Source organism: Austrofundulus limnaeus, unplaced genomic scaffold, assembly GCF_001266775.1.
Source record: "Austrofundulus limnaeus strain Quisiro unplaced genomic scaffold, Austrofundulus_limnaeus-1.0 Scaffold6, whole genome shotgun sequence".
NCBI lineage: Eukaryota > Metazoa > Chordata > Actinopteri > Cyprinodontiformes > Rivulidae > Austrofundulus > Austrofundulus limnaeus.
Window position 1 is genome coordinate 5,157,622 of NW_013952408.1, and position 9,700 is coordinate 5,167,321.

Genomic DNA, 9,700 nt, shown 5'->3' on the forward strand with positions numbered 1-9,700 from the left:
GAAATATGTTAACCTTTCTGTCAGCATAAAAAATATTTTTATTTTATTTTTTTTTCTATTTGAAAGAACCAAAGACGCTGATCTATTTCTCTCTTGAATCTACAGTGAAAAATGTTCTTACCATTTCGCATTTCTGTGGTCATCGGTGGGCTACCCGATGATCTTCCGTGGTGAGTAGGTGTAGTTGTTGATGAGTGCTGTCCTGACCTTGTGCTACCATTCTTTTCTTGTGCTTTGGTTTGGTCCATTTTGCGATTTTCTCTGCTATCTCTTCGTGGTGTGCCATCTAATTTGTACTCACGTTCTTTTTCGCACCTATACTCCATTGCAGGAGGACTCTTAGTGCTCTTCATATCATAGTGATGTTGCTCAGAGCCATTAAGACTTCGGTCTTTGCTGTCTCTTCTCACCTCAAGGCCAGTTCTGCTCAGATCTTTGCTTTCCTGTTTGGGTAAAAGAGGGGGAGGAACATCTCCATTGAGGCAGCTTGGCTCTCTCCCTTTGTACTTTTGTTCAGCCCTCTCCTTGTTGTTTCTGGAAGTTTGATGTCGAGGCAGAATCTCAGGTGGCTGATCAATCCTTCCTTCATATCTTTGTTCAGTGTCACTTCTTTCTCTATCTTTATTCTCCTGGTGGGGTAACAAATCAGGGCGATTGTCTTTGCTATCATGTTTATACTCTGGTGCATTTCTAGATTTGTCTTTGCTCTCTTGTCGAGGTAAAAGCTCTGGTGCCTTGTCTCTGCTTTCATGTTTCGAGTCCATACCATTTTTGCCTCGCTCTTTACTATCCTGTCGAGGTAAGAGCTCAGGTGGCTGATCCAGCAGTCTCTCCCTGCTTTCATGTTTATAGTCTATACCATTCCTTGTTCTTTCCTTGCTGTCTTGTCTTGGTAATAGCTCGGGTGGTTGATCTTTGCTGTCCTGCCTCAGTGAAGACTCTATTCCATGTCCAGCACTACGATCTTTGCTGTCTCTTCTTGGCATCAAATCACCATTACTGAGTCCTCTGTCCTTGGAGTCTTTTTTAATCAAAGGTATAGTTTCTAAGGAGCTGGAGCCCCTGTCTTTGGAGTCTCGTCTCACAGGGATTGGATCATGTCCACTGCATGCCTGATCCTTGCTCTCCCGGAAAACGGGTGGTGCATCTGCACTGATATAGTTGCGGTCTTTACTGTTGCGTCTATGAAGCTGGGGATCTACACTGTTGCTGCCTCTATCTTTGTCTTTTTCTCTTTCCTTTCTATGAGAAGACTCTTTGCTGTGGCGCTCCTTGGACTCTCGTTTGGATTCCTTGCCGTGACCGTGGCGTTCCTTACCTTCTCGCTTGGATTCACTGTGAGACTTTCCTTTGGATTCAGCTGCAAAAGAAAAAAAAATAACAACATCAAAAAAGGTTAATTGCAAATTATCAGTCAGAACATTGTGGAAATAAAAATAGTATTTGTAAATCTTATGCACGTTACAGTTATGCAGTGCCACCAATGATCCACTAGGTGTCACTCAGTACTTGAGTAAGAAGTGGCAGTAAATTCTTAGAGAGATTTCAAACATAATATGGGACCTCAAGCATCGATAGTCTATTATTTTCTGGTACATACTTATACATATCTGTTTAAAATTTATATTGACTTYGCAACTATGGCATGTTCACTTTGTCATTGTTTTTTTTTTATTTTTATAAAATCCATTGTTTGTCTCTTATGTAAATGGAATGCACGACATCAGCTTTTAAATATATTGCCAATGGTTAATAAAACAACATATTTTCATCATACAACCAAAAATTAACACAAGTTATCTTAAAGTTATTTTTTATRGATACTGTGTGCAACAATCATTACCATCCTTCCATGTGTTATTAAATATATTTTATTATGGGTGCATGCAAGGTTGTGCATGTGTGTTTGCGCATGGAAGAGAATGAGGTGATTAACAAATTGGCAAATAGGTCAAGCTTCTTTTTGTTGCCGCTATTGCCTCAGAATATAAGCCAGAAAAAGCCAAAACAACACAAAAATACACTTAGTTTTGTTTTACCCTCGATGAGTAAAACAAATTACAGCTGCTAAAAAAAATGCTAGCACTTGTTAGTGCCCATGTTGTGTTTATGCGCAGGTGTTGAAGTAAAAATGAAGAATTTAAAAAGACTTGTTAAAACAGCCCACCCATTGTGTTCTGACATATGGAAACGGTTTAATACTCAGGTGGGTCTAGAGAAGAAAGGGCTGTTAATATGATAAAAAAAATAAAAAAATCTTGAAGAATTCCTGGCACCAAAATACAAAATTTAGGCATTTAAAGATCTCTTAATAAAAAACAGTTATTTAACAAACAAGAAGCAAAATAAAAACATGCATTTATTTAGTACATATAAACGTTTAGAGATGTACATTTCATTTTATTAATTTGTATTTTATTATTATTATTATTTTTGGTTTATACTCTTCCCATCTGCAGAACTGTACTAGCGGTCTGATTGGCTTTATTGTGAGAAAACTATGTGCTGATTGGACGAAATAGATTTGAGTTCAGAAGCATTGCTTTCCCTGTCAGCTGCTCAGTGCTTCTCTGTAGACCTGCTGGTCCTGAGCTGTGATTGGCTGCATTACACATGGGGAGGAAATCTGCAAATAAGAAACAGAGATTTTTCTTCCTTCCACTGTTGCTATGTTGTAGTTGCTAAGAGCACTGAAGGAGGATAGATGAGTAGATTCTGAACGGATCCATTGTAATTTATTATTCATGTAAAAGAAAATGACACTCAGTGAATCCAGTTTTTGAAAGCACAAATTAAAAACTTAGTTTGAATGTTAATATTTTCTTTCACTCTGAAGCACATGTTCACAAAAAGGATCTAACATTGCAGTTGTATGTTTGCTCTAAAGTTTATCTGCAGGTCAAAATAATTGATTATTCATGTATTTATTTTTATGCATGACATACCTTGATTCAAACCTTACTTATCTACTAGCTGGCTAGGAGGGTCATAAAATTAAAGCTAATTAATAAAACATTTATGCTAAACATAACTTTTTATTCATTAAAAATATTCCCAAAACAATTATTTTGCATCTGACTTGATGCATCTTATAAGATTTGCTGATGACAAGCATATTAACATGCATAAGTGAGTTATTGTTTTGTACGTTTTTTGTTTTCTTTTTTCAAAACTAAGCAACYTTTGCACTTATTGGCAGATTTTGTTTTCATCTGCAGAAACATGGATTTTGGCAGAGTCTTGAGTGTGGCATAAATATGTGTATTTAAATATGATGTTTACATATTTAAAACTAATCCTGCCTGATGGCCTAATGCCATGAGTAGGTTTGAGAGACCTGCTGTCCGCTTTAGTCCCTAATCTCCTCAGATTAAATCATACGATCTGTATCAGACTTGGCTTGGCGGGGCCTAGATCAAACCAATAGCATTTTACAGAAATTGCAGCTTTAGAATTTGGCAGGGTTAATGTTATTTTAGAAATTCACAATTCAAAGAGAATTTAACCAAGTAGGAAACTAAACAGTAATTATTGTGTGTTTGAATACCTGAAGCACTGACATGTTACCTTTTGCAATTGTACTGATCTTTGCAGCTGATTTCATGTGTTCTAAAAGTCTGGTTTGCAAGTGGCCATTCAGTTGCAAGATATACTGTATAAACTTTCTTTATGCTTTTCAAGTACCCTAAGTGCTTGTACTTTTTTGTTCATATAAACATTATGGAGTTAAAGAGAAATGTTTAAGGTGACTCACTCTCTCCTGGCTCTTTGGACTTTCTGCCACTGGAGTTTTTCTTCAGCATGTTTCTGCCTGTGGTGAACAGGTTTGTGAGTTCATCAAGTGGGCTGGTAGGTGTCCGAGAACGGCCTGTCGACACATTCTGCATCGAGCCATGGAGTCGCCCAGCGCCGTCCTGAGGTGGAGAACCTTTGCCGTGAGGAGTCGCGGAGGCGCTCCGTGGGAGCCCTCCGGGAAATGGCACGGGAGCGTCAAATGGAGGCGTGCGCATGAGGCTCAGGGGGGTGAGACAACGTCCCATGCTGACGGGCGATGGGCATGCAGAGTGGCTGCGTTGATAGGAGGATGACGAGGAAGATTTGTAGAGCGTGCAGGGGAGTGGAGGTGCAGAGGAGCGGCCTGAGACTGTGAGAGTTGGGGTGGCAGTGAGCTCCCTACGGAGGTGAGCCGACGAGGGAGGCTCAGTCGAAGAGGTGGGTGATTTGCTGTAGGACTGGTTCTCCATCATCGGCAATTTGGTCACGTCTAAAGGTGTGAGGGGGGACTCATCTGAGTTGGGTGAACACTGGGCTGGTGCTGGTGGGAACACCAAGAGCGGAGGCCGGTGAGTGAGCAGATTGGGAAAAGGTGCAGGAATGTCACAGAGGGGAATGTTTCGAGGTGTGGAACAGCGACTGAGTGGCTCAGRGTCATAGGGTGCTGGAGTCGGGCATGCCGAGCGGCACCCCACAGGATCAGAGCGGTACTCCATATCATCCAGGGCTGGGTACTTCATTTCCTCATACACAGACTCACACTGCTCCTCCTCCTCACTCTTTAAGGGTTCTCGGGTTCCAATATCGATCCCACCCATTTCTATGTAGACAGGTTCATCTTCACAGTCATCTTCGGGACTCTCGTCAGTCTGTGGGGGCGAGGGGTAACGTTCGCAGGGGGATGTGGTGAGGTGGAGTGGTTTGGCATTGCAAATCCCACTGCTTCCATGGCTCTTTATGTAGGACTCGTCAAAGGAAACACTCAACTGTGTGTTGGGGTTCCTCTTGGGTTTAGGGGGTGGCATCCTCCTGCAGTCCTCGTTGCATCCTTGAGCTGCTAAAGACAAAAAGAAATAAAAAAGAAAGAAAAACAAGTTTACATTTCATCATCTGAATCTCACAGAGGKTTTTTTTTCATTTATTTAATGAAGTGGATTATCATCAATCAATTAATCACAGGCATTAACTCAGAACTACTCTCACCACAGTGGGTCAACTATCGGTCACRGTGTGAGCGCAACACTTTGCATGTGATCTGTTGGAAAAGCTGAGGCATATGCATGTTTCTGGGTCACATGTATAGCAGAGAACTGTATTTTACTATCATATCTGGGTCACAAACTGCGGAGCTGCTTTTTGATAGTGATGACGTAAAATTGCAAAATGAATCCCTTTAGATGTGTGCAGCAGTGCTTTAGCACAGTTTCCTAGACACTACTGTACAGTGCAGTGCAGTGCAAAATGTTAGTTTAGTTTAGTTTAGTTGCCACTTTTTGAAACTGGCCATATCACAGTTTACTTCTAGTTCACACAATGAGATTTAGAGAGACACTGCCTGTCTTTTGGATAAAAAAAAATAGAGAGATAAGTGTAATGAAGAAGTGAACCATAAGAGAAATTTCAAAACTGCAGATTTTGCATCCTTAATAATTCAAATGCCAGATGGCCCTGACAAGCATACTTCCCATAACTGTATGACTCACCACCATCACTACACCACATGCAAGGGAGCATGCACTCCACTACACGTTAATAAATTGAAACTAGGACAAATATGCTGCATGTAATTATGTTTTTTTTTCATATTTTAGCCATATTCAAATTTTAAAGAAAAAAAAAAGACCATCAATGTAAATTTTATTGATTTAGATTTTTAACCTAATATACAAAAGAAAAAGAACCTGGACATCTAATTTTGGTCTGCAGTGGTACAAGGCTATTTTTAACTGCAATGCTTTCTGTTCACTCCCACAAATGTAGAGCTAAAAAAGGATTTTCTTCAACAAATATGAGGTACAGAATTGTTGGTTCCGTGCAATACCCATATTTTTTAGATCATCCTCTCTTTCTTTGTGTAAATGTGCCCCTATTAGTACATGTGAATGCAATAAGCTGCACAGTGTATTTATTGTTTTTTTTTCTCTTCTACTGCTGCACAACATAACACTAGGAGGATTTCTTGGGAAATGATGAGATAAGTATCAGCACTGACTATGAATCCACCCCTTCAAACATCCTTTACTCCCTGTTTTTTTCTCCTTTTTCCATTGCTTCCTCTAACACTCCCACCCCCACCCCACCCCAACCCCAACCAGTGCCTGTGTTTACCCGCAACACCCTCCCCCCTCCTTCTCCTCCAGGGTAAAACAAATCTAGGTCAATCGCTCCTCCTGAATGAATTCTACTCCGACAAGCTCCTCCCTTCCCCATCAAGGCACCAGCTACAGCACACGCAAGCCTATGCTCAGCCAGGAACACCCCCACATTCTCTCTCCGATTGGTTGCAAAAGCGCCGACTTCCACGCTCTCCAAGTCCCATTGGCCCGGGCTGCTGAGCGACGTCGCGATTGGCTGGGCTACAGGGGGTCTTRTTTCTGTGGGATGGTTGCCGTGGTGCCCAGGAAGATCTGCGTGCACACAGACATCCCCACCAATCTGAGCCAGGCTCGGTGACTCCCTCAACATCACATTGGCAGCAAAACATACAACTTGAAAGGAAGTTAAAGCTTCATACAACCTTTTTTTTTTTTGTTGACACCTGCCTCCAAGGCCACACATAATATAAAAGTTTGCAATTAGGCTTGCAAATATCACACTTAAAACAAATATTTTTGATTTGTTTTTAACTTTTTTTGGATTTGTTTTGAAAAGATTTTTTAGGACATCCTCAGCATGTGATGTTTGGACAGGTTGTATCACATTTTCTTCTTCTAAATGGTTAAAATGATCATGACATCTTAATTTAAAAGACTTTGATTAATACACACCCTGATAGGAATCATGTCATTGCTACTAAATATAAAGTACTGCAAAAAGGCATTTATTTATTTAAATGACAAAAAGCAGTGGACTAATAGCATGATGTGGTTACTTCCAGCTCAGCCACAAGTATGAGTTGGGATAAATGTCTATCCACCCATTTCTTTCTTTCTTTCTTTCAGGGTCATGGGGGTCACTAGTGTCTACAGTAACTGTGCAAGGGGTGGGGTACCCTCGACAAGTTGCAAGTCTATCACAGGGCTACATAGAGAAAAGCAAACAACCATTTATACTCTCACCTAAGGATGGTTTCCAACTAGGCTGGCGTGCATTTTGGGGGATTTTGTTCTGTGGGAGGAAACTCATGCATACACAAAAACATGCAAACTCTACCCAAGAAAGGTCCCAAGGTTGGGATTTGATCCAGTAACCTTCTTGCTGGGAGGCAACAGCTCTACCAACTGAGCCACCATTGTCACCCTAGTGAACAAATATAGTTTTCCAAAGAACTAAACCAGAGTACAATTACCACACCAAGTCCACTAAAGGTATTTCTTCTCTTCCGAGTTTCTGAGCCTTGCAGAATATAAGGTCAGAGTATCCAGCTTATTTGAACATGCATGTTAAAGCCTGATGAGAGTATGATCACCCACTATTCGGCTAATTGGCCACGATGTGTTAGACTATGTAGGTAGTATAATAATCAGGGGTGCAACAATACATGTACCCGTATTGAACTGTTCAATACAGTGCTTTAGGTTCAGTACACACTCGTATCGAACAATTCACGTTTTTAAAATTTATTTTATCAACTTGTCCTCTGAAGATGCTCTGTGTTGAAGAATCAGAGCATCTCTGTTCGACTACTCCACCTAGGCGGCTGTCGAGTGCAGACCCATTGACAAACTTGGTGTTTCAGCAACATTTACTTTAAAAAACTGGCCTTTTGATGTTAAACAAATGTTTATAATTAATTTAAATGAATTTCAAGTTAAAAGGGGTATGGACATTTCTCTTTTTTTGTATCGAAAAATATCGAACCGTTTGACTAAATTATTGAACTGAACCGATTAGTGAATTTTTTGTATTGTTGCACTCCTAATAATAACATATATTATATTTATATTATAGTTTGGGAAATGCAAAGTGTGGTGTAGTTATTGTTTATAAGCCATTGTACCTTGTTTCCTATCTTAATTTGCACCTATCTATTCACTACAGTGGGATTTTTTGTGAATAACTGGATGGCTTGTCATTGTTAAAAACCCCTTTTTTAAATAATGACAAGGCAACAGTGCTGAAGAGGGAAAAGCAAAGACCAGCTATATATAGCTGCAGCAGTTTGGTGTGAGGTGCCACCACCACTCACCATCACATCTCTCTCCACGGCAGATGGACGAAACACTGTGGTCCACCGCCTCCGACGACATGCTCAGCTTGGTGGCCGGGTCCCTCCTGGGTTTGGGTGGAGGCTGCTTCCTGGAGGTTGGGCTTCCCACTTCCTCGTCTCCGCCTCCTCCACTGTTCCCGCCGCCAACCGAGTGGAGGGATTGGGAGCGCACCGAAAAGCCTTGCCCACAGGCGATGGCATGCAGGTGGGGCAAGGGCATGCATTCCTGGGGGTCAGGCATGGTTATTGAGCCCATTCGCAAGTGCTTGCCTTCTGTTGCTATGTCCTCACCTGTTCTGTAAGAGCAAAAGAAGAGAGAAAAGAGGTTAAATGGAAGAAACTGTGGATTTTTATTTTACAATGGAAAATTATCCCTCAGCATCCTTCTCAGCTGTTCATCCTATCTGTGTGTTTTAAGTTCATCCTGAACAAGTGGTTCAAATGAAAAAAAAAAATAGAGTTAAGTTTGTATTATCAGACCTGTTAATGACACTGACAACACAAACCTTTAGGGCAAAGCATTGATTTAAATTTAACCCTGAATAGGTCGAATGCCCACACACCATGGGGGCCTCCCCTGCCWACAAATCAATCTGGGATAAACTGGCCTAAATAAACTATTAAAGACGATGACCAAGATATGTGGGTTAATGGGTTAGAGGAATTTGTACATCTGCTTATGCATGTGTGTGTTACTGTGCAATGTGATGCAAATGTGCTCATAATCTGAATGTGTTTTAGAAACAATTTCCACACAAGATAACTTTGCAATCTCTGTAGTTTTATTTAACTTCTTGCCATCATATCAGACAAACCCAATGCAGACTGATGGGGAGATTCAAATGTTCAAACAAATGAGAATGAATTTGCATAAGACTTTACCTCATGGCATGATTGCAGGTGTGCGTGTGTCTGGGTGTGGGTGTGTGATTGCTCAGTCTGTGACTTTGCAGACTCTGACTCCCTCCTGGGCAGCTGCTGAACAGAAGGTGCTCAGTAGGTTGGGTTCATTGGCCAGGGGGCTTAACTTTGCCTGGCAACAGGGTACCCATAGAAACCAGACACAAGACCAGCTGCCACATCACAACAATAATAAAGAGCATGTGCACATCTTAACACTCGTGTGCATGACAGCAACATCAGGTTGTGTTGCAAAACTATGCAGGTGAGATGAGAAAAGGCTGGCAGCAGCAACCAGACTCATAATATTAGTGTGATGAAGCAGAGAAATATATTGATAAAAACAAGCAGCAGCACATTTAAACCTGATGGCTTGGTTTTAAGTTTGTTTTGATGTATGGGAATAGAAAGAAATGTCTGATGTCAGGTGTCAGTGGAACATATCCACAAATACTTATTCCTATATCTCCAAGATGTGCATTTGTTTTGACTCCTGTATGGCACGAGATGAGTGCGTGTAGGTGGCTAGGTGTAACTGAAGTACTGGTGACAGAGTTATTTATWGGATATTTGCCCAGTGATTGGTTAAGGGACACATCACCGGTGGACTTAGACCAGTGGAAGTTGACTTATTGTGTGGCAGCTCTGATTCTCATG

At 41.1% G+C, this 9,700-nt stretch overlaps 1 protein-coding gene across 2 annotated transcripts in view; it reads right to left on the reverse strand.

Moving 5' to 3' along the window:
* The window catches only part of nyap2b (neuronal tyrosine-phosphorylated phosphoinositide-3-kinase adaptor 2b), a gene marked incomplete in the record, with an annotated part of 20,973 nt that overhangs the window by 1,872 nt on the left and 9,401 nt on the right, over positions 1-9,700 (reverse strand). For both annotated transcript variants that reach the window (XM_014031959.1, XM_014031967.1), the window contains 3 exon segments: positions 122-1,360; positions 3,755-4,831; positions 8,123-8,439. In XM_014031959.1, coding sequence (XP_013887413.1) covers positions 122-1,360; positions 3,755-4,831; positions 8,123-8,439 — 2,633 coding nt within the window.